This window comes from Phyllostomus discolor, chromosome 10 (genome assembly GCF_004126475.2).
Source record: "Phyllostomus discolor isolate MPI-MPIP mPhyDis1 chromosome 10, mPhyDis1.pri.v3, whole genome shotgun sequence".
Taxonomy (NCBI): domain Eukaryota; kingdom Metazoa; phylum Chordata; class Mammalia; order Chiroptera; family Phyllostomidae; genus Phyllostomus; species Phyllostomus discolor.
Window position 1 is genome coordinate 38,028,328 of NC_040912.2, and position 26,389 is coordinate 38,054,716.

At 34.3% G+C, this 26,389-nt stretch overlaps 1 protein-coding gene and 1 long non-coding RNA gene across 3 annotated transcripts in view; one reads left to right on the forward strand and one right to left on the reverse strand.

The window, feature by feature from the left end:
• Positions 1–26,389, forward strand: part of SEMA3A (semaphorin 3A) — a 313,391-nt gene that overhangs the window by 175,133 nt on the left and 111,869 nt on the right. For both annotated transcript variants that reach the window (XM_028525425.2, XM_036010674.1), the window contains exon 5: positions 14,571–14,690. In XM_028525425.2, the coding sequence (XP_028381226.1) occupies positions 14,571–14,690 (120 nt within the window). The remainder of the gene's footprint in view (positions 1–14,570; positions 14,691–26,389) is intronic.
• LOC118497078 lies at positions 19,630–24,173 on the reverse strand. The gene is made up of 2 exons (XR_004899632.1): positions 23,610–24,173; positions 19,630–23,408 (listed from the first exon to the last, which is right to left on the reverse strand). It is a non-coding gene; the product is annotated as an uncharacterized LOC118497078 (long non-coding RNA).

Here is a 26,389-nt window from a genome sequence, read left to right on the forward strand (position 1 = left end):
GCAATTCCTATAATGTCTTTACCATTGTAAAAAATGAGGCCATTGTTCCTGAGGTAAAGTTTAGCAGTACAGTTAAGTGTGCTACTGGTTTTATGTATAGCCAGGTATCTGCACAGATCATGAAAGGTGGTTATAATCATCAAAATCAATGAACAAAAATCCAGTACTTAAAATATAATTTGTATTATTTTATGTTCTATCACACATTTTTTGGATGTCTAAAGCAAAAATAAATATTTTAAAAGCTTTGTCTATGTATTAGCATTTATAAGAAATTTATCCTATGTACCAAAAGACATAAATCAACCTGTATGTGTGTAAATAGATATATTGACATGTTCAAGGGACAACTTGATTGATTGGTAGCAGTTGCCTGAGATGATGCACAGGCATACCTTAGAGATATTTCGGGTTCAGTTACACACCACTGTAATAAAGCAAGTATTACAATAGATTGGTAATCTTTTTTTTTATTTGCTGATGGACGGTCTTCAACCTGTAAAAAATTGCAACATTTGTGAAGCACAATAAAGCAAATCTCAACAAAACGAGGTATGTCTGTGCGTGTTTAGAATGATTTAGATAGAATCGAGTTCATGGAAAAAGAATGCATCAATCTAGTAGCCATGCTGGCCGCAGGTGAAGGAAGGCAGATAAAGTTGCACACAGCACAAGTGTTCACCATCCTGATTAATTTCACCTCAGCAAACATGGAAAATTCATCTTTGAAAATCCCATTTTATATATAATGATTATAAATCACATTAACCTTCATACTACAGTAAATATTTTTGTGTTTATGTGAAATTGGACAAAAAATAAGTGTGTTTTATCAAATATTACACTATCCCAAATGATGAATACATTGGGACTATTGGAAAGGATTAAATATGAAGTAGGAGTCAGAGAAGTCAAGAATATTCTGTTGGTGCCCCCAGACACTCATTGTGCTTGAGCAAGTACCTTAACTTTGTATCTTATCTATTAAATGGAATATACGTATGTCACAATTTTGAGAAATTATTTAAAAGTAGAAACTACTCCAAAACCATAAGGCAAAATATATAACTGAGTATACAAAAGTTTATTAACATAGAATGCCATATTTACCATTAATGAATTATGTTTAAAGATTTCAACATGGTGGTAACTAAGGGTAGATAAAAATGGAGATATTACCTATATACAACTGTGACTTTTAAAAACACAGACTTTCTCCTTTTCTATGAAAGTTTAATAGGTGAAGACATGCAAACTTAATGATAATGTTTTCTGTGCCAAGTACTATGATAATTTTATATATAATATTTTAAATATAGTTTTAATGATAACTTTGTAAGGTGGGTATTATTATTACCATTTTCTTAATCATGTAGTATAATGATTTAGAATATTCATTTGAATTTTTTTTCATTGAAAAGTTTTGAAACATTTTGAATACTGTCCTAGAAGCTGGGGTCAAAATGTCTGTGTCTCTGATGAAGTTTTTGGTGTCTTGAGCGTATATTGATTTGAATTTGCCTATGAACACACAGATAATAAATAATAAAGATTTGAATAAATATCTTATCTATTCTAGTGTTACCAAGGCTATAGACATAATAATGACTGGCTCACAGCATTCCTGTAGGACTCAAACAATCACAAGTAAAATTAGTACAGAGGCTGTAATGCATGATACAAATGCTAACTACTATTATTATTATACATATATGTTGTTTAGACAGTTTCTAAGGGAAATTAGTTTTGCCCTCTTAGTGATCATGGCCACTCTAGAGTTACACTTTTCTGAATTCAATTCAGTTTGAAAATTGAAGATTATAACCAGACTTATCCAACAAATTATCTGAATTTTATAATAAGCACTGAAACCAAATATTGAACATATTTGATTTAATGATTGAATTAGATCATTCAGTTTCTAAGAGAGCAGATATTCTTTTGTGTTTGTGGTTTCCAAAATTCACCTCAGTATATTTTTCTTGTCTTTTATGGCTCTCTTCTCCTCTTACCTCTCACCCCACCCCCTTCTCTGCTATACTCAACACTGAATATATACTCAATATCTGCTTCTCTCAATACTGAAAAATGAGAGAGTCTAATGTGAGCCCAGATACAGTTAATTCAGCAGCTGCAATAAAGTCATGATCCCAAAGTTCCCTGTGGGTAACCCTGATCGTGACCTCAGAAGTTTCCACTCTAAAAAGGGTAACTTTATTGTATTTTCCAGGCTTACTGAAAATGCTTATGGGTTTTATAAAACTAAATTAAAAGGAAATAAGACATCATTTCTTAACACATAATAAAGATTCTGAAAACATATACATAGTGCTTCATGCATTATAGTAGAGATAGATAATTATGTGTCCACTGAGAAGTGAACTTCTGAAAGTTTAATTGTATGAGAATATTAGCCATACTAATCTTTTCAAAATCAACTAATTAATGTAATATGATAAAATGTTTGTGCTGCGGTTATTTGTTTATATTGTGCATTGTCAATTTAATTACTATGGATTTTAAGTTCTCTTTGTTGACACTCATTTAATGAAAGGAAGAGACAACAATTTTCAGATACCTTAGTTCAAGAAAAAATATGTAGCATTCTTCTACAGTAAGCACCAAACATTAAACTATGTTAAAATAGTAAAATGTATTTTCTACTACTTTTCTAGAAACCCATCTTGTTGCTTTAATATTGCCTTTTATTGACCTATTATTCAAAATGTATTTTGTGCATTTGGAATTTATTTTACTAAAATGTATTTTAGTTTTTAGGTAACATCATTTATATATTTCCTTTTAAGTATCAGTTTCATTTAAATAGAATACATGGCATTGATTCTTTTTGGACTTCATATACATACCCATTTTTCTTTCATTTCTTTCTTATATGATTTTAGAATAGCAGTTGGTTGACTCCCCAGGACTTAACAACATTTCTTCCTTAATAAACATTAAAACATAAATAACATTAGTATTTTTACCAATAATTTTGTAAATAACCACTTAGAAAGAAAGAACCCCTTAGGTAAAGAGTTGTTTCATAATTTTCATTCAACACCTGATTTTTGAAGTGATACATGGACAGTTTGATGGAAATTCTGAACTCTATCTTGAGTAAATAATAGTCAGCTGTGACTCATGGACCATAATTCCTTTCAAAGAGCTCTTGTAATGCTGAAAACCACAAGAATGAGGCTTGAGTGGTTTTTGCAACCATTGGGACTCCAAGACAGTATTGTAACCAAAATAGGAACTGACCTGAACAATTAGAGAAAAGTAAACTAATGACCTCCTTCAGTGCTCTCTAGAAGCTGAGTTTACCTTTTCCCTTCTGGCTTTAGTGTTCTCTCACAAAGCCCCCTGGAAATAAAACTTCTTTAAACAACCAGTCCTGGGGAAACTGCTCTCTTCTCGGAATTAGATTCAGATGCAAGAATACAATAATAAATACATTAAGAGAAGCCGGGCAAAGACACTGGTTAATATTATGTACCTTGAGAGAGGGTGAAGAATGTTTTGCTGAGTGTAAGATCATACAGAAAATTGAACACTCTCTGCATTCTTCCAGGCAGCAGGGAAAATACAAACCATCATTTCTCATGGCTCAGCTCTGTGTCAAACATATATGTTAAGTCAGCAACTGGAATTTGAGCAGCTATTCCACAAAGATGGCCTTTGTGGCAAAGAGGGAATCTGCAGCCTGAGACAATTGCTTAATATTCCCCATCTCTCTCTCTAGAGTGAGAGTGCACATAAATGTGTCTGAGGCTGAGGCTGCTGATGACATTTCTGACAACAACATTAATATAAATTTCATTTTTCCTCTTGCAGAAGTGCATATGCAGGATATATACTAATATGCCTTCTTTTCTTGGTGGTGTAGGCTCTGAACCTATACATTGTTATGGCATTTCTATACTAGAGGAGTGAACTGCTCATGAACTTTTCCATTGTTGTTACTTGAGAGTTGTAATTTTTAAAAATATGTATAATATATAATATTATTGGACAGAGACCCTGAATAAGGAGATAAATGCAATCCACATATATCTATTCTGACTGTTATTATCCAATTTACTTTCATTTTTTCTATTTTTCTGGTGCTTAAAATCCACTTTGTTATTCACAATAACATTTCTATTGAGGGATTAACTTCCTTGACCCTGGTTTGCAAATGAAAACCGAATACATGCTAAACTGTTAAAAGAATCTGTTTCAAATCAATAGCTCTCTGACTCTTCTTTGTTTATCCTATTAAACCATCTCTCTTTGCGCTGTTTCAATAAAACCAAATGGCAACCGTATGACTGTTAGAAATATTTTGAATATCACTGGAAATCAAAATTTCAACCATCTGAGAGGAACAAAAAATCTGATTCTCATAACATCCCTATTGTTGGATACATTTCAAAGTGGAGTATCATGCACCTGAATTTTGGGACATTTTTGAAATTCTTAAGGGATTTATTTTTATATTTTTGTCTTTAGTTGTTATTCAATTTTAATGCTATTATATATTATAACATGTTTGTCAAAGTATTCTGGCTCAAATTGCAGGACCTCAATACTAATTTTTGTCAAGTGAATGCAATTGAGACTTTAAAGCTATCCATGTGTCTGCAGAGCATCCAAAATGCATGTTAGTCCTTGAATTTCATTTACTTTTTCAAAGGTCAAAGCTGACAACAAGTTTAATACTTTTTTACTTTATTTTAGAGACTTCAAGGAATTATAGCAATTTATTAAATGGATAGTTAGAATTACCTCATACTCTACAAAAATTATGTTTCTATTAAATCTCTAAACCCTATTTACAGTATAATCATTGGGAGAAGATTTTTCATGAGTCTCTCACACTTCTGCACATCTGGTGAAGAAAGGTATTAGCTGTCTATTTTGCAGAATATTTTTAGAGATATTTGTGCAGGGAAGAGACTTGGTAGGTAGTACCTCCCTGTGAAGCCAATGACTGGTTTGCAAACAGCCTTGAGAAGTAGCAATAGCATCTCCATTCATGCAAAGGGTAGGTATGCTTACCATCCAGTACAATGGACATAAAATTTCCCTCAAGATCTAGTACGAGTTTGACTACTAAGAAGCATTCAGATTCCCTCAACCCAGGGCTCCTCTTCTGTAATCCAACACAATGCATTTGCTGGTGTTACCTGGCTCTCTTCTCACAGCCCAGGGGGAATTGGAGCTTGGAGAACTGGCACGAGATGTGTTAATACTCTGAACACTGCTGATTCTGTGAGTAATAGTCTTTTATCTCTAACCCAGGAGACCTGTATCTTCTGCCAGGGTCCATGAAACTATGCCAGGGTGACTTATTTTACAAGTAAGGCAAAAACCAGATGCTTTACAGTTCTTGATGGCATTGATTACAATTGATTTTCATGGACATGGTAGGTGTTCTCACAAGAAAGACTATGGTCAGTTTATTCATTTTTAAACATGACTCCCATAATGAGATTTGGTGACATTTCAGGTATGCAGACAACTTTTTTTTTTTTTGATGAAGGCCAGTGAATACCTTGTCTTTTAGATATCAGTGAAATAAGCACAGGTTTTCAGGTGCACACTCATGCAGGAGTATTGCTGCTTGGGGGTAAATTTCAGGGAAGGTAAACAAAAGGATTATAGTTTTAATTTGGCATTCAGAAGTGGTAGTGGTAATAACTAACACTTATTGAAAACTTTCTATATATACTTGGTATTGTTCTAAACACATTATTTTTACTAGCTCATTTATATAACTCATATTTGGATACAAGATACACATTTCAAAGCAATCAGATGAACCCATTTTGTATCTTAGGTAAGAGATGCATGGGAAATGAAGCTTTACCATTAAAGTTGCATTAGGAATTAACTTTTCTTTGTATTTTTAACTTACATGTTCTACTGACACAACAAAGGGTGGTGGCACTTGTTGTGTCTGAATTGCCATGGAGCAGGTCACATACATGTGAACTTAATTTTTTTGGAAATTTTTTGATTCTGCATTAAAATTTAAATGCATTTTAAGTTTATATTTGCAAGTATTTAGTCTAGCACTTATAGTAGAGACATTATATAAACAAACACTCTCAGAGGGCTTAGGAATTTTAATTGTGTTCTTTTTTATTAGAAATTTCAATTGTATCATTAGATGGCTAAAATTAAATGCAACTATTTGTCATTGACAAATTATTATTTAGATTTGATCAGACACCATATTTCACCCGCACATCAATATACGTACTTTTTAGAGTACAGTGAGAATTTTTTACTCTGTCAGTTTCATTGGAACGATTTGGACAGTTCCTCTGGGACCAGGACTTCAGCCAATGTTATCTCACTGCATAGTTAGCAGATTGTTCCACGTCCATGTGATATGCAGTTTCTAGTAGCTGTCACTGATATTCTGTTTCTTTATGTACTTGATAATCTTCGTGAATAAAATTCTACTTATTTCTGAGGATACACTAAACATCATAATGTAGATTTAACAAGAGATCTGGAAATATTTTTCTTAGATACTCTCTTTCTCAATGACTCAAGGCAAATAAACGTTGGTTAACTTTTTAACTGCTCAATTTGATTTGGAAATATAGCAATAAAAAGCCACTTTTTATGTCCACAAGACATCAAGAAACTTTCTTAAAGTTTTATTTATATCACTTAATTTTTACATATTTATGCTTGCTGTATTTTTAAACAGCAGTAAGAAAAACAAGATGAAGCACTGGCTGGTGTGGCTTAGTGGATTGAGTACAGGCCTGCAAACAAAAGGATCACTGGTTCAATTCCCAGTCAGGGCACATGCCTGGGCTATAGGCCATGTTCCAAGTAGGGGGTGCACTAGAGGCAACCACACATTAATGTTTCTCTTTCTCCCTCCTTTTCCCTCTGTCTAATAATAAATAAATAAATAAATAATCTTTAAAAAAACAGGATGTAAAATACATTATGCTTTTTAGCATATGTATTTTGAACCACCTACAATGAGGTAAAGCCAATGAACAGTACAAATGTGACAATTAGACAGATAGCACAATAGAAAAGAAAATATAAACCAAAAATAGATGTTATCAACTTCCTTGGTCAGTGTCATTTTAAAGTGAAATTTGTTCAAAGCTTCTTTAAATAGAAGAGAATTACATTGGGTAACTTTTGCTAATATCATGGTCTGTAGTGGCTATGTGTATAATAATTTTGACCAAGTTTGAAAGTTTCAAATAATTTGCAAGAAAAATATTTATAAAACATAAGCAGTACTTCTAGAACTTCAAAACAAATAGTCATTCTGGAAGTGAAAAACCAGTCAAATGTGACCCTTAACCGAAACGAACATTTAAGTAAAATGATTTGGTGGCTTAGTGCAGGAGGCTTTATTTAGTTTATCACATCATTCAAGCCACTTTAAATTTCTTTTCCAATTAGCATAGGTTTAAAGATTATGTAGTTCAATTAATATGAACAGACATACATTCTTAAATAACTAGCCATGAAATTATGCCAACTGTGCTGTCCTAGTTTAATCAGAATGTTTTTAAAAAAAAATCTGACAGTAAAAGAAAACAAAGCAAAGCATTAACATGGGAAGGTCAATTGATTTTATTCTACCATCTTTCTTAATAGTGAAGGTAAACCTATCTCCCAAAATAGACAAAACAGCCCACTCACTATTTCATATGGCAGATGTTTAAAAACCTCAGGTTACAAATTCAAGATTAGATGGCTAATATTATAATTAGAAGACAATTAAATCTTAGTTTTACTAGCTATCTCCCTTTGAGGAAGAGATTTCTAACATTCTTTAGTAAATGCTGAGGTATTAGGAAGACATGATTATGGATGATCTGATGTCAGCACAGAGTTAAAAGAAAAAGGCACACAACATTGCTGTTAGATAAGTATGGGACAGCTTAAATAGAGAGAAGGATGAAGTGAGTGACAGGAACAATCTCTCGGATAACTGCTTTGGCATGAAGATGCTAGTATTTGGTTTGCTTGCCAAATAAATTGACCAGAGAAAAAGAAAGTCAACAGATTAACTTCAGGAATTAAGCTTATTAATGGATTTCCATGCAGAAATGAATCCACCCTTCATGATACGGAAAGGCTTTCCCAGCTGCTAGATTATACATTAAAATATTTCTGCACAAACTGCAGATGGGCTATAGATTTTTTAAAAATGAATGTTCATTGACCTGAGGCTATACATGCTATACTCCTTCATTCTGGGCTAATTTGTATTTGAACCAAAACAAGTTGTTATGTTTAGTCATGAACTGAATATATTTGAATAGAGATTGTTCATCTTCACAGTCTTCTCTCCTTTTTCTTTTATTTATAGTAAAATTTCACTGTTTCATCCATAATTTAAGAACCTGGAAGGAGGTAATTGGAATTGGAGGTAAATTATATTCTTTTGTGAAAAGCGTAATTATCGGAAGTTAGTTAAAAACACCTCAATTCTCTTTTAATTTTCATGCATGGAGCAGTTGTTTTGACAGATGGGTGGACTTTATTTTTGTAACCGTCCGGGAAAAGACTGTGTAACACAGGCTAATCAGAGCTACATATTTGTAATGTTTGTTTTTGAAGCTCTGTGCATTTGGCTCCTGTATCATTTTCAGAGGGTAGACATTTTCTTTCTAATTTATTTTTCCAGGCTAATATCTCTATGTATAATTCCTCTGAAATTACACATTTGATCCGAAAGCACTAGAAATCCTTAAAAAAATAAGTGTAAATGGTTTGTCACTAAAGATGATGAATCATTGCTCCTCAGGTGTGGCCCTGGGGTTTGCTGGTTTATAACTGCCTTTACTTTTACTTCTAGGCTAAGTTAACAATTTATAATGCTGTGGGTCTGGAGTGCATTTCAGTGAAGGAAAACATCAGCGTGGTTGCCTGACTCTTGGGAAGCCAACTTGTTGCTAAGCTTGTCTGTATATATCAACTTAAATTCCAAAAAGGATCAAGGTTTGAAAATGAATTCATTTTGAACTGATTACATTCTCTTTATTACGCTGTAAATCCGCCAGTGCTGAGCAAAGCAGTGCAGTCGTTTAATGCCAAAAAGTACATTACATTCTGAGGTTTAAGAACCGTCATGGTTCAAGAAAAGGTCAGGAGCACTCCTCTTCCGTCTCCCCAGAACAGCAATGTGTGAAGTGTGTTTCCTCTTTTTGCCACGCTTCCTTCTTTTATCATGGGATGTCCAGGCTGCTTCCAAATAAAATGAATATCCTGTTTTGGAACACTCAGAAACCTTGGCAGCAAAAAGCTACAGAACGAAGGCAAATGAATGATAGGATTAATACTCTTTTATGTAGGTTTTCTGCTTACAGAACAAATCCTTACTAACAGTGTCTCCTTAAAGTTTTGGAGGTTTTTTTCTATCCAGTTCTTTTAACTCACTGTTTCCTCTGCCATTATTGTTGGTGAATTTTCTCGAAGCTATTTGAACCAATTTTGAAAGTATTTAACTCAATTTCTTTGTTTCATTTCAGCCTTAACACACTATAAATCCAGGAAATTTCTCTCCACTTTATTTGCATCAACCTTCACTTCAAAATAATATTGAGCTAGCCCCTGGGCATGGCAAACAATACAACCTGCTGCCAACTGGGAGAGTCTGGGGGAAATGAAAGGGATCGTTCCAGGCCAAAGGCCAACAGGGTGGGGCTAGCTGCTCTGCGGCACAGATAGACTCCGTTATCAGCCTCCCTGGGGGTGAGGATGGTGTGTAGCACTTGCCAGGTTTCACAGCTACAGTTCTGACGTTGATTTTTTTTTCAGCTGCTGTGTAGAGGGATACTCGTCACATTAGAGAAGTTCTTCTGTGACAGCTAATAGAGAACAAATTGAAATTATGACATTCAGTGTGACTCTCTTCCATAGTTTTGAAGAACCCCAAGAATTTTTGAATCACTAACTTTTGCCAATTAGTTATCTGACCTATAAGAGATAACACAAATTCTATGATTTTAGGATTCAAAAACAGTTACTGAGGTGACATGGGCCTTCATTTGTGGTCACAAATATTCGTGTTTGTAAGGAATTTCCTTCCTTTTATGTTTTTATTGTGAAGAATTACAGCCTACTCTTAAATTTCTAAGATGCACTTGGGTATTATTAATAGGATTAGAGAATTCAAAATTGCATGAATTGTCTTTAAAAGCATGGCAGACAAACTGTAATCCTGTTCTTTTGTAAAATGAACACAACATCCATCTGGGACTACCACTATTATTTATTAGAATATCCATTTGCTTACCAATATACATGCAGCCAATTTCTTGGCTCTAACATATGGTGATGGAACTGGTTATTTATAATCTTGAATCAACCCACAAGCAGGGATGACTATCTTTATATAAAAGCAGAGTGTGTGGCCACCTACATGTTTCCAGGAAAGCGATGCAATAAAACAGTTTCCTGAAAATGCGTTCTTTGCAAATGACTGAATTTTCTTAAAAGTACAAATAAATCCTTTGGGTAAGACCCATGAATGCCTCTTTTGTAAATGAGTTTATCAGCTGTTTCCCTCCCCACAACCTCTTTCCTCTGCCCAAGCATCCATGCCCTGCCCTCTTGGGGGAAGAGGAATAACTTAACAGAATGGGAACTTTGTTGCTAAGAGTCTTAGAAGTTAAGTTGTGTCAGTTTCACAGTTTTGCTCAAGATGTACCATGTTCAAAGTGAAACATGGCTGAGCTCCATGTACCCTTTACATGAGGAAATGTTTCTTTATAGCAACTTGAAAAATCAGTTGATTTCAGAGCTTAGTTTTGTATGTTATAATGCCTTACCAGACAAAAGTAAAAATCAGGATCTTAGTAGCAAAAAAACAGCATGCAAATTAGGTGTTTTTTAGTAGTTACTCTCCTAAACTACTGAGCATATGTTAAGAAATCATAAGGAGTCATTACTTGAAATTTATATAATTCACTTTTAGAACAATATAGTCATAGGACATCCTCCGGTTTTATCCTAGAAAAGTCAGTGATGATGGGAAGCAATATTTTGAATTTAAATATCAATTATTCCAATCAAGTTTGGTTGTCTGCCCCCCTTTTTAGGGAAAGAATAGAATTAAGCCCAATATGATCAGAGGTAAACACAGAATAGAGATGTCACATGGGAATGCACTTAAATTATTGTAACACCTCACTCGTAAACTCCCACTGACTGTATAAACCCCAGTGCATTCTGAGCTTTCCCTTTGTAAGTCACAGAGAGTGACTTCGGGACTGTCACCCAGGTAGAGGTGCCAGGACCAACCTGGTCCTCCATTATACTTCCCAACCTTGCTTGTACTGTAGTCTGTTTTTGATCTTCATCTGCACTTCTAGTTACACATTTGGGTCTTAATTCCAAATGTATATAGGCAAAACCATTCAAGTAATTAGGAAAGTCTGTGATCAATAAAAACTGATATTCAGTACAATTTTATCACATGAATACTCAGATATTTTCAAAGTAGATATATATTCCATGATGAACGCACATTTTCTATTTTCTACTTATATGTATTCAGTTTTTAAGATTTGTGATTTGATGGTAGACCATAATATTTTTTGAAGCTATTTTTAGAGTTTGAGGTTTTCTTCTTACAATATTAATATAGATTCATCTATTTCAAATATTTTACAAAAATTGACTATCTCTTGCTTAGGATTTTTTTGACAATAAAATTATCCAACTTACATTATGAATATCTGACATTTTCCCTCATATCTATCCTGAACATGGGTAATAGAAAACTATTTTCTTCTATTGGATTTGCATAGAATGCAATATCGTAATTTACTGTGTATAATGTGTACTTTTTGCCCAAATTTTTGAGGGAAAATTAAGGATGTGAATTATACATAGGTAGTACTAATTCCATATCTATATAAATGTTTTAAATTCTTTTATTTATACTTATGCATTAATAGTGTAACTCTAGAAAGCAATAATGGCATCCGTATGCAAAATAGTACTCTGGAATGCCCTGGATAATCAGTTTTGTTGAATTTGTGACAAACTTTCAGTGACAGCAGTTTGGGCCAACAATCCAGCAAAAGGAAATGAAGAGCAACATACTGTTACCCACAGAGTAAGGCAGATTATGCCCATTGTTATCCACTTGATAAGACAGGTGATGCTGACTTTGTTACCACAGGGTGAACAGTGTGCAACATTTCTCTTTGTATACGTTAGGCAGGCTATTGGGAAATCCCCTGGAAAATGTCAAAACAGTTTTTGTACACTGCAAACTTTAACCTAAAAATTATTAAATATGCTAAAAAGTATGGCAACAGAGCTGCCAAGAGACACTTTGGACTTTCTCCCCTGGAGAGTGTCAGCAGATTGTGGGGAAGAGGAAGAAAAACTCCTTCAGATGCCTAAACAGAAGAAGACAATGCCAGGGAAACCTCCCAAAGGGCCAGAGGTGGAGCAGGAGGTGAAGACCTGGATTCTGGAGCAGCGTCAAACTGGGACCTCTGTTTTGACCAAGATGATACAAGAAGAATATAAAATGATTGCACAAGAAAAAAACATCGATGGTTTCTCAGGGACCCCTAAATGGTGCTTAACCTCATGGAGAGAAGGTTTGAGCATGAGGACATGAATGAAATTTGCCCTCAAATTTCCAGCAGCCTATTAGAATCAAGTTTTGGAATTTTATTCTTATGTTACCAGTCTTCATAAGACTTACAACTCTGAGCTGCCCCAATCACCAATGTGGATGAGGTCCCACTCACATCTGATGTGCCATCCAACAGAACCGTGGCATCAAAAGAGCAAAGGCCATGGCTGTTAAAACTAGTGGTCATGAGAAAACACATTTCACTCTTCTAGCCTGTTGTGTAGACGGGGCACAGCTACTACCTATGACCATCTTTAAAAGAAAAACATTTCCAAAAGAAAAGATTCCAAGTGGAGTTATTGTCCACGTTCATGAAAAAGAATGGATGAATGAAGAAGGCATGAAAATCTGGTTTAACAAAGTCTGGTTGTGAAGGCCTACAGGATTACTTTAAAAAAAACAGCTTTGCTTGTTTTTGATTACTTCAAAGTCCATGTTACACAAAGCACTAAAGTAATCACAGCAGACTTGAAAACCCAACTTTTTGTGATACCTGGTGGGCTAACCAGCCAACTGCAACCTCTTAATATGTCAGTAAGCAAGCCCTTTAAGGCCCTAAAGAAGGAAGAGTGGGCAGCGTGGTAAAAATTTAACACCTACAGGCAGGATCAAGAAAGCATCCATCGCCTAGTTTTGTCATTGGATCCTAAGATTGTGGAACAGTGTCTAGAAGGAAGTGGCTGTGAAATCATTTAAAAAATACAGCATCAGCAATGCTGTATAGATGGAACTGAGAATGATGAGATTTACTGAGATGAGGAAAGTGACTCTTCAGAATGCACCAGTAATATAGATATTGGAGACGACAATACTTCTGATATTGACAGTAACGAAGAGTTCTTGGTCTTCTATGATGCGTAAATATTGTAAATTTGTCACCAGTACATAAAATCGCTTATACTTTGTATCTGTTTTTGTGTTTTGTAATTATTTGTTACATAAAATTTCTTGTACCATAATATGTTAAAAAATAAATGCTAAAATTCTTTTATAATACAAAACAAGTATTTAAATATAAATAAATAAAGATTTGCAATACAAAATTAAAATGAAAGTTTTTTTACTGAAAGTTTGAGCCAAATATGTGGGTATGCATTATAGATGGCAAAATGTGTCTATAGAAAGAATATAAATAGTTCTGTCCATTTTATTTTGTGATACCTCATTCAGAAAATAAAATGCCAAGAATTTCTGAACTTCTATAAATAATATGATATGACTAGAATTTCTTCCTCAGTAATTGTTCATTACCTGGGAAAGTATTTTTTAATTATACCCAATCTACAAAATACCCATGAGCCTGCAGATACTCCTAATTCTAACATCTTCTTTATCTCATCTTAAATATGCCCAAATTGTCTTTGAGGCTAACGTGATATTTTCAGGAGGAGGTGGTTCTAACTTTGGGGAGTCTGCAGAGCTCACTATCAAGCAGCGCTTTTGAAATTCAAAGTCAACTTGAACTTTAGAAGTCAGCATCGCAGTTACTACTGATATTTAAGCTTCATACTTTAAGAGTTTATATTATCTTTTATTTTTGTTTTCCTTCCTAAAGAGAAATTCAAAGTTGAATTTTACAAAGAAATTCTCACCATTGTATTATTTATATACTATTTTAACCAAACAGGTTGGGGCTCTTGTTTCTCAAAAAGGCACCTTTGATTATTGGTTATCTTTAACTTTATTCTACCTTTGAATGAATTACAAATAATTTCATGAAAAGTTAGTAAATGAAAATATTTTATTTAGCCCCCAAAGAGTAAGAACGTCTGTGTTTTTAGTTCATTTAATATGAGTAAACAATAGAATAATAAGTCCTAAAAATGCTGTAAAAATGGACACAAAAAAATCTGTTCAGTCATACTTAGCACCCTAGAGGATACCTCAGTCATGCTGAGTGCTAAAACTCACTGGCTTTCCTTTTGTCTTACAGAGAGAATGTGCTAATTTCATCAAGGTGCTTAAGGCTTACAATCAAACTCATTTGTACGCCTGTGGAACGGGGGCTTTTCATCCAATTTGCACCTACATCGAAATTGGACATCATCCTGAGGTAAAGCTGGCTTTCAAAAAATAGCATTTGCCCATTACCCTTTCCTATTCAGATGCTTCACCACTAATCTCTTCAGGTCGTTTAACTAGTGGGTCACTATTCAGTGAGACCTACTTCAAATTCAGAGGCTGTTATTAATTTTAATCTGTGAATGCAAAAACAATGAGACCACCACTCAACAATAACGATGGAACAGGAGGAAGGAAAGAAGAAAGCACTTGCTTTCGCCCTGGATTACAGAGTCAAATCCATTCTGCATGTGCAGCAGATGTCAGCAGGCTGAATGTGCGCATTTTCTCCTTCATTTGGACCCTGCCAGCCAGCTTCCCCCTCCATTTCCATCCTCAGTCAGAAGTGTCTGCCACCCCAGTTGTTTTCTTCTGCCTAGGGATAAAAAAGATGCTGTACATGTGCACAGTGATCTGCTCTCATGTGTGATCTAAATTATTTACATGTGTGTTCTTGCTTAGCTAAGCGATGCTTTTATAGTTTTGGCTACTATTTTAGTGAAATGGGAAAAATGTTTCCTTAATGTATCTGATTCCTAAAAGATGTTTTAGTCAGAAATTTTAGTGAGGAGATTAAAATTAGGTAAATGTAAGTAAAAATTGAAATTAGGGGAGTATTTACAGAAAAAAGTTACTAATATTAAAAGCAGTTCCATGAACTGAGCTTACCAATAAATAGACTTTAATTATAAGGCCTTTTATTTCTGGCTCAAAACACTTAGAATAAAAGTGTGCATGCAGTGAGAAAATCATTTGTGACAGAATTTTCTTCCAAATTGGAATTCAGGAATACTCAACAAATGAAGGATTTGTTCCCAGAATGTTTCTGAAACCCTATAGATAAAATAAAATTTACATGTTAGCCACTTCTTTATAGCTTAAACTGCAGGCTCTCTACATTTTTCTTAAGATGCCCTAAATCAACACCAATGTATTCTTTCAAACCAAAGACTTAGGAATCAAAATGATGTCATGACACTGTTTTAGGAATTATTTCTTGCACGTGGTTCTGGAGACTTTGTACACAACTTCGTAGCACCTTTTGGATAAATCCCTCCCTCTTTTCCTCCTTATCAGACACTTCCAATAGTCAGGCACCCTAGAACACAAACCTAGGGTGATTGTTCCACTGTTTTTATATTCTGGAGATAGCTCTAGAAAATTCCCTAATATTACATTGCACGTCTTGCATCTGCCAGGCATCACGCTGTCAGAGCAAAGGCATCAGGGGAGCTGAGCTCCTAGCACAGGTTAGTGGAAAAGACATGGGCTTTGTTGTCACATCTGACTTTGATCTTGTTCTACAACTTACTAGCCGTGGAGCACTGGAATAATTATTTAACCTTTCTGAGACTCTGTCTCACAATATGTGAAACAAAACTAAACAATTCCTCTTTGATCTTCAGGATTCATATATTTTAAGTGAGAGGTTGACTATTTACCTCCCACTTCCTTCCAACCCTCCTAGCAGGGCCTGACCCATTGACATTTTTGCTATAGAATCAAGCAGTTCTAATCCCATCATTGTTAAAAGCATATCCTCTGGCCTCAGACTGCAGGCTTTTGTCCAACCTCAGTTCAATAGTAGATGCTTGAAATGGAGCGAGCTACTCTTTTTCTCTGTGCCTCTGTTTCTAATCCAGGAAGTAGTAGAAAACAACCCATACCCAGTGCCGTTGTTATAAGAGTTGAACATCGTCTAAAAGCTTGTAGGTGCTGAAAATATCAGTTATCATTTTTAAAATATAAACCTGCATCTCAGGGCTGAAAAGAGATCACTCTCTTTCATGTTAGTACTTAAGTGTTATCTTCACTTCATCAGAGGCTGTAAATGATGGTTGGGGCTCTCATTCTCACCAGGTGATTCTGCCCTTGTCTAGTTTTCTTTCACTTCTAAATTTGAAGCTTAGATGACCTTAAGTTAAATACCATATATCATTGCCATATTTTTTCATTTTCCCAAAAATGTCCATTTTGTTTTATTTTTGAAGTTACTATTTTGTACAGTTCACAACATGTTCCTTCTGAACTCATCAATTAATTACTCATTGCTGACCTATGGATAGGTAGGGAGATGGAAAAGTACAGGTTCTGAAGCTGATCCATTTACTTAGGCAAATGGAGGAGGCCATTTCTTTGATTGAAATAAATGTATAAGTATCCTATGTGATCTCCTTTTACGTGGAATATTGTGGTGGAGGTATTTTTCTAACATTCTGAAACCCAGACCCTTTGAGAGAGGTCTTCTTTAAGAAGCTCAGTGATCTTTATTTGTGCAGCAACTATATATTGGGAAGTACTGTCCCACGCTGTTTAGGAGGTCAGCAAGAAGATGGTTATTCAATTACCTAGGGTATTTAGAGTAGTCTAGACAGTCTATCTAGGAATTCCTGGAAAAGAAATTATCAAGATAGTTTGTCTAGATGACGTAAAATTTAATTTTCAATGCTTAAGCTTCCTTAAGAGAGAATCTGTTTTAAATTGATGTATGCTGGTACTTAGGATACTACCCTTGGGCTTAAACAGTTATGCTGTTTGTGGAGTTTGGTAAAAGAGACAACGTGTGCTTCATACTATTAGGGAAAGAATAAGGAAAATGGAAAGATTAGAAGAGTAAGAAATAAAATAGCAATCAGGCCAAGGGCAGGTATTTTAGATTAGAGTTCATAATCTTTCATGAAGTTTAAATTCAGCACCTTATTTGCAAGGATGGTTTTTCAGATGAGAACAGGACACATTTTGGTCCTACATTCTGGTTTAGAAGTAACATGTACATTCTGTTGTTACCTGCCCCACACTACATAAAATAATGAAATGGTTTCCTTTAAATTCTGTCTAGCCCTTATGTATTTTAAATAATTTTATTATACAAAAAAAGGACATTTTACTTTGTCATGACTTTCATGGACATTCAGTTTTAACATTCATTTGTCTTCTTTACAATGTTCTTCCTTTAAAATAACTTGTCTTACAATGAGTTACTGGGATTGTTGAAACTCATTGTTAGAAAATGGCCTTATGGGCTACTATTCCAGACGGCCAATAGTCACCGAAATAACAATATCACTTTGGAAGTAAATCAAGGCTGCCTTTGTCATTTAAAAACTTCATATCTTTTTGAAGAAAATTAACAATTCCTTTTAAAAAATAATAAGCAATTTGCAAAATAGTCTGCTCATTTATTCTTTAGTTAAGCAGACCTTATTTTACTTTCCCCACATTTTAATAGCAGTACTTACACTTCTGATTTCTGTATTTCCAAATCTGTGCTCTTCTTGTATAGTGAATACCCTCTGACCACACACAGCATGTCATTGATTGCTGTATTAAACAGATATTCTGTTTCCTGTAGTACTTTGGGGAATTGGTAGACATATTAATTAACTCCAGTTCCATAAGATATATGTCAATCAACTCTTGGGTATCTGCCAATAGTACTTGACACTGCAGATAACTGCCTGTGAGGTCACATACTTCATACACATGTATGTATTTATCACAAAAATACATTCAGAGTTCATGGAAGGAATGATTCAGAGCTAGAGTTCAGATGAGTTTTGAGTTTAAACTGTTAGCATCCATGCCACTCAAATGAAAATTGTAAGTCATCCTTAAGAGAGAAAATATTCCCAAGTGGCTTATGATATATAGTATTTCCCTTTCAAACTTACATCAGTTAAAAAAAAATGTGTGGATTTAGGACAAGAATAGCTTTTCGAAGAAGTCTCTGGATGTTTTCTCTGATTCCAAATGGGCCTCTTATATGTACTGAGCAGGAAATCTAAAGAAAGATGGACTTAAATGAGAGCTGGAAAATATTAACTCTATAAATTCTCTCATAATCTCATGACCTCAATTTATGATAGAACCTAAAGGACATTAAGAAATGCAATGAAGCTTAATGGTTATCTGCAAGGTCATTTCTACAATGACAACCAATATATCTACATATAAAATGCAATGTTTTGTCAGGTTCTTCCCTTCCACCAAGAATGAGAGTTTGCTTTTATGCAAAACTTTGAATCAAATGCTTTTAGTACCATTCCCCTTGGCCTAAGAGCTATTTAAGTGGTAGCTAGTGTTCTGTTGACTAATTTGTGCATTTAATTTAACCTCTTCTAATTGAGTTCTTTCTCAATATTTTATATTATTTAGCCCAACGGACACAAGTTTATTTATATGAGGAAATACTCAAGCTAAAAAAAATTAGACATGTTGACAAAACAATGAGGAGTTTGTTTTATTTTGAGTAGATAACATCTTTTCACCTCTGTCAGATCCTACATTGGAGAGGATTTACTTTCTAGTAGGCTAACCTAGGTGGGAACAGTCAGGATTCCTTAGTGATTTCTTCTTGACTACTCATTATTTCCCAGAGGCTATGTATCCCTCATTTGCATTACCAGCCTGAGCCAAATGTGGGTAGAGTAAGTCCATAATGGTTTCCAGGATTGTCTTTCCTTATCTTTCAATACTTGCATCGTGTAGAAAGGTGGACCTGTACAAGTTACTGTGCTTAATAAACTTGTTTTCCCTGAATATTTGATACATAAACACCATAGTATGAGATTAACATCCTTTTAACCTCTACTACTTATTTGGTTCAGTTGTAAAAACCATTTTTTCTCACAGTGTTTTATTCCTAAGAACAGTAAGAGACAAAAATAGATACGTTCACATTCAGTCCTTAACTCATAGGGTATTTAGTTTCATGCTTTAGCAGATCTGGTTTACCCATTGCCAGAAAAACAATTTAGAGAAAAATTAAACAGCTTTCTAAAGGATATATTGTCACAATGATATCATTATTAATTATTTATTAAAAATAATTTTATGTATGGTACTCAATTTCTGAATAGCACCTTTATTCACAACACATCAATATAGACATAAGGACTAAATCACATATAGCCATTAACCAATGTATTTTCTTTCTATTTCTCATGAACTATCTAGATCAATAATCTTACTTTTACTGGAGCTAGCCTGTCACTGGAGCTTACCTCCCAAACTTTCTCTTATCATGCCCTCTAAGATTCCTCAACACTCATTCCCCCATATAATCTCCTTTAAGAGGAAATTTCTATCCCAAAAAACTTTAATTTATTGTCAACATTACCTTTTACAAGACACAAAAACACATTGCCTGCTCACCTGTTGGTCCCTTTTCATCTTACTTGTTCTCTGTCTTTCATTATGACCCTTTCTGTGCACCTGAACACTAGTTCTGTGTTTTCTTTCCTCTATTTTTTTGTCTTCTTGCCTATATTACTTCTTTTGAAACCAAAGTTTAAGATAGAAGAGATATAGCTTGGATATAGCAGTCAGAAGAAAGGTGTTAGTTTGATACACAAGAAGCATCAGAAAATAACAGGATAAACTTAGACTGAATTTCCACAGATCAGAATACATTTGCCTCCTCTTGCTATGGGTTTCAAATCGGCATCAGCAAGTTACCTTGCAGATTTATTTAAAACCATGATAGTTCACTTTGATGATAATCTGAAAATTATATAAGTATATTCTAAATTATTTGGGTAACTACCTCATAATCATGTAAAATCTGAAGACTTCAGTGCCTTTTTCTTGTTTGAGGTTATGATCATGTGAGTGCCAAGATTATTCCTTTACTTTTCTTGAGCTAATGAGAAAGAAACAATGGTTGACGCCATAAGCAAATAATGTAGTCTTGCCAAGTAAGGGTCAAAATAAGGTCACAGTGAGCTGTGTGAAGTAAGACACTGCTGTGGTTCGTGAAGAAAGAAGTGGTTAGGGAATGAAATCATCCCAGAGCACAGAGAAGACTAGAACCAGCCCTCAAGTCTGTAGCTGCTAGTCAGTAGAACCATGTTAATATTGTAAGATGTTTGCTTTTCAGGATATGCAACAATATCATTGTCACATTAAATTACGATTGCTAACTTCGATTGTATATGTTTTCCAGCTTTGTTGGTACTTAATTTTAACCAATAAGTGTGTACACATAGCTTGATTTACTATTCTATAAATGTAGGTACTATTAGAAAATATACAAAGTAAGGTAACTCTGGCAACACTCTAAGAAGATACCTTGTGGTGCTTTTTAATCAGGTGGTGTCACATGTTCCCTATGTCCACATTTGGGGACACTCACCTTGCCCTAGTGTAACAGCCTCTGATCTAGAGCTCCCCAGGGCTCTCAGCTGCTCCAGGCTTCACACAGATGATCTGCATGGTTTTAATACTGCTCTCTCTCTACCTGAGAATGTCTCATGCACTTAGAACACATCAATTATTACCTTCCAAAACTAAAACCAGCTAATCTGAGGTTTAAAAAAATGGATACAACATATATTTTATGATGGAAACATTAAATAGAAATGAATCAAGAAGCTCTCTTAAGGCAAATAAATAGAAGAACCTGTTTTAATAGTTACACACAGACCTTCTTACCCTTCATTAGCATCTTGGATTCTACATTAGGGTTTTCTAGAACAGTTCTGTCTAAAGAAATATAATTAAAGCCACAACTATAATTGTAATTACCCTGGTAGCCACACTAAAGAGAGTAAAAATAAATCAGTGAAATTAATTTTGGTAATATATTTAACTCTTTATATGCAGAATGTTACCATTTCAGTTTATAATCAACATGAAACTGTTAACATTTACATTACTTTTGTACTATCTCGGAAATTTTGAGTGTGCTTTATACTTAGAGCTCAACTCAATTGAATCTCGCTAATTTCACCCACTCAATAACCTCATGTGGCTAGTGCTACAGTGTGGGACAGCTCAGTTGTAGAAGGCAGGGCAAAGATAAAATGCAGGATATCTCTTATCTATATTGGTGTTTGTGCAAGATAGTTACTATTTCATAGATGAAATCAAATGTTGTTGCTTATAATATCACTTAAACTCTTTTATATTTACCCATTAAAACATTGTCACAAAAATTAATGAGATCAACCCATTGAATTAAATGGAGAATAGCCCCAGGATTCCTAGACATTGTACAAGTTGAATTTCAAGAGTGTGGAGAGGAGAACAAAACATTGTTTTACAATTGCATAACAATTTTAACATTATGATAACTTTTCATATATTTTATGGTAAAATTTCAAACACTATATGCTGCCTGTTGCCAGTCACTGAAGTATAAATACACAGTGAAGGTCTTTATTTATGAGGGAAAAGGAAAGAACTCACTATTGTTCTGGAGCATTGAGAAGATAAATATGATGTCATAGCTTTGTTTATCTAAAACTCTGGAATCTCTGCTTCAGATTCATACAGATCTCATGAAAGCACTTGCACTTTTCATGTGGGAAGGACCTATTCTTGTAAATCTTGAACAATCTCACTGTGACAGCTAACGTATGCAATTAGAGCAAGCCATGAAGATATATCATTATGTAGGTTGCTAAGGTGTGTTTCACTGCACTGACTATAAACACAATAAGAATTATAAGGAACAAAAAGAGAGCTCCTGGGGTGCAGTGAGGCAGCAATCACAGTAGTCCATGGAAGCCTTGTGGAGGAGGGACTGGAGCAGCATTGCAGCAGGAGTCAGTTTGGACAGGACGGGAAGTGAGGAGGTAGAAACAGCAAAGGCTGGTGATGAGAATTGGCATGGCATAATAAAATAGCACTAAAGTGAAAAAAGATACAATAGTAAAACCAGATGTCCAGAAAAGAGGTTTTATTGAATGGATTTGAGGAAACACTAGAATATAATGGAGGCATTGATGTATATAGGGTTCCTCAGATTTACAGCTACAGTTCTGCTCAGCTGCCACAATCAATGCCCAAGTGATATTGGAAGCAATTTGTATTTAGATGAATAATTCAATAAAGATAAAATTAACTAGTAAAAATACAGAAAAACATGTTTTTAGGCAGGGTCCCGATAGTAATGTTGAGAAATAAAAATACAAATGTCTGCCTCAAATGGCTCAGATATACATAAATATCTAACTTCAACATAGGTGAAGACATCAGTAATAATAACAATTATACTCGCAATAAATAATAGTTATCAAATAATTAATATATGTATTATCTGCCCATTTTGAATATATTACTTCAATTAATCTTCACAAATTCTTATGAAGTAGGTACTCTTAGTATCCCCATATAACTGATCAAAAATTAAGGTTTCCATGGGTGTTTTGTAATGAGCCCAAGGCATTCATGTCATTTGGTGGCTTATGTCTGATCCTAGAACCCACTCCTTGGCAAGGAAACACCAGCAGCATACAGTGGGAGATACAACATAAAATCCTTAATTCTGATTTAGGGGGTCAAGTCAGGGAGTTCACCTTATGTTTCTTTTATATTTCAAAATTTATCAATGTGTACCTAGTTTGAACAAGATGATGAGTGTAGATAAGGAACACTTGAAGTGAACGTAAGACTATATTTTCAGAGACCATTTCTACAGTGTGTTGAGGAAGTGAACAAAGGCCTTCACATTTAAGCTAGACTTTGAAAACTAGGTGAAGTATTGGTGGATGTGGAAGATAAATAAAATGATAACAACACTGAATAGAAGGACAGAGATATAAAAAGCCAATGGAAAAATGGTAAATATCCCATTGTGCATAGAGTATAGTAACTTTTTAAAAGGAGGCTTGAGAATTAGGGTCAAGCTGATTTTAGGGATGCTAGCTAAGAATTGTACAAGTTTGTAAGAAGAGACTACTATTATTGCCATGATTGTTTTTAAAACCTATTTTTGCCCTGGCTGGCGTAGCTCAGTGGATTGAGCGCGGGCTGGGAACCAAAGTGTCCCAGGTTCGATTCCCAGCCAGGGTACATTCTTGGGTTGCAGGCCATAACCCCCAGCAACCGTACATTGATGTTTCTCTCTCTCTATCTCCCTCCCTTCCCTCTCTAAAAAATAAATAAATAAAATATTTTTAAAAAAAACCTATTTTTGGTGTAAATGTGGGAGAAATGAATGGACATGTACATGCATCCATTTTGAGACTATGGTGAATGTGTAGTGTGACATTATGGGAGCCTAGACTGATCCTGAGGGAAACATACTGAATATAACTTAAAATTTTCATAGGAAAACAATAACAAATCAAAATAACATCCAAATACCCTAATCCACTATTTCAAATACAGCTGAGATGGTGGTGCTGTTAAAGCTCCTCAGTGGAAAGATGGTTTTCCAATTCTGTTTGATGATTAGGCAAACATGTTCTGCAGCACGCTGTGGCTCCTGCACACTCAATTCTCACTTCATGAGTCTGCAAATAAGCTGAATTTATGTTGTGCCTAAAACATTAAGCTATAATATGCAAAATTATGTGAATTTCTCACCCATACCATGTCACTAAGGTGTGGTTTCCCCAAGCTTGTAAATCCAGGTAATGCTATTTTGTGTACTGCATGTGTAAAAGCAATTAAAGGCATTTTGTTTAAAAAATATAAATAACAAACAACAAATAACTAACCAGAAAGAAACAAAATATACAGTGCTGGACAAAAGTAGGTGATAATGTAAATAAATAGTATGATAATTAATAAATAATACAAGAATAAACTCTGTGTACTCAAAACTGTAAACCTACTTCTGCCCACAGCTGTTCAGTAGAGTGATTTTAAATGAAAAATTACTAAGCCATGTTGTATTTGTGATATTATTCTTATGTATAGCTTATACTGGTTTTGTGAGTTTTTATGAAAATTATATGCTTGATTTATCTCTTATTCTGCACAATTTGTCTCCTGCTATAATTAATTACTCTCCATGTTTTTGTACTATTTTATTAATATTAATGACTATCATTTACATATTTGATGGCCTTATCCATAGTACAGCATTTAGTTTTTACAACTTTGTAATGGAAGTGTTATCTTCAGTTTTCAGTTTTGGAAACTGTCAGTTTTGGCAGCCTACCTATCATCACACAACTAGTAACCTATTATAAAACCGTAACCTTTGACATAAATGTCAATGTCATGCCAGTTATACTTCATTTGTATGATGCTGCCCCGTGTGGGTTTTTTAGTAATTTTTGTTGTGCTAAGAATACTTAACACAAGATCTTCTCTCTCCACGACTTCCTTAAGTATATCATTTAGTAATGTTACCCACAGGGACAATGTTGTGCGGCTGACCTTTGGAACTTGCTCATGTTGCATGGCTGAAACTGAGCACCCATGACCAGCCACTCCCCATTTCTCCCCAATCCCAGCCCCTGGCAACCAGCATTCTATTCTTCTTCTGTGAGTTGATTATCTTAGAATTCTCATGTAAGTGCAAATCATGGGGCATTTGTCCTTCTGTGACTGGATTACTTTCCTTAGCATAATAGCTTTCAAGGTCATTATAGCATTAATCATAATTTTAGAATATAGAGATAAACTAAATGACATCGTTGATGAATGGATAAAGAAAATGTGGCATATACATGCAATGGAATATCATTAAGCCTTAAAAAGGAAAAAAAAACCCTGGTATATGCTACAACATGTATTATGTACTCATTAATACTCAGGTCTAAACTCTCTCAAACATTGAATTTCAGGTAAAGTAAATTACAATTTGCATTACATTATTAGGAACCTTCTTTAAAGAAACATTAAGTTCTTTGTGCTGCAAATGTGGCAGTGCATATTATCTTGGTAAAATTTCATGAGGTGGCAAATTCATGGAATCTTTTAAAGGATATGGTAATAATATAAATCAGGGAGTCATGTGTCAGCAAAATAAATGCTAATATACCCCATAGAATGCTTTCTGTTTCTACTAATTCTCTGTATATTTAGTCTAGGTATTGAGCAGAGATAAAACCCACCTGCTCATTTTTCACTCAGACACAGGAGAGATAATGTTCTACAAAGAAAGAAAATTGTAATTCATTTTTACTCCAAAGAGAAAATCGAAATCTATACCACTGATACAAACATACTTGAAATAGAGTTCTTAAAATATTTAAAATAAAGTTAATGAGATTTCCAACTTTCATTCAACATAAGTTTAGCACTGAAACCTGTCCTTTCAATTTCTCTTAATATTTTGATCATGTAATATTTCAAGAATACAGACAAGTCTGGGTACTGATATATTTATATCAATAGAATTTTAAATTCTCTAATAAACAGAAAATATGTCATACAAATTATCAAATAACTAAAGATAAGCATACTCTTTATTCCATTTTGCTTAATGTAAATGGGCCTTACAGGCTATCTCAGCTCATAAAGATATTGAAATATTACCGAGATTGGGGTGGGAAGTTTCAATTTTTACTCAGATTTAATTTTGTATTTATGAGTCTTTAGAAATTTCAGCTGGAAAAATATATTTGAAAAAACATATATTTATGTGAAGAGATATTCTTTAATCATTGCCTAAAAAATTGAACGGCATAGGTCTTCAACTTTCATTTGATACAATTACTTCTATCTTTGCATATTTTGCTGTTATACTTCAGTAATTGAAATTCATTCCTATATAAGTGATAGAAAATTTGATAATAGCACATGAATACAGTTTGAGATTTGTGTATTTACATATATCTTTTAAAATTGCCAGATATCAAGCCACACTGAATCACTACTTTCCATTTTTACTTTATTTTTATTTTCCAGTCTGACATTTTAATTTAATTGTGCATCTTTGGTCACCGAAAGCAATCTCAGGAATTGCTGACTGGTTAAAAAGGGAGTCTAATGGGACCAAAAATCAATTCG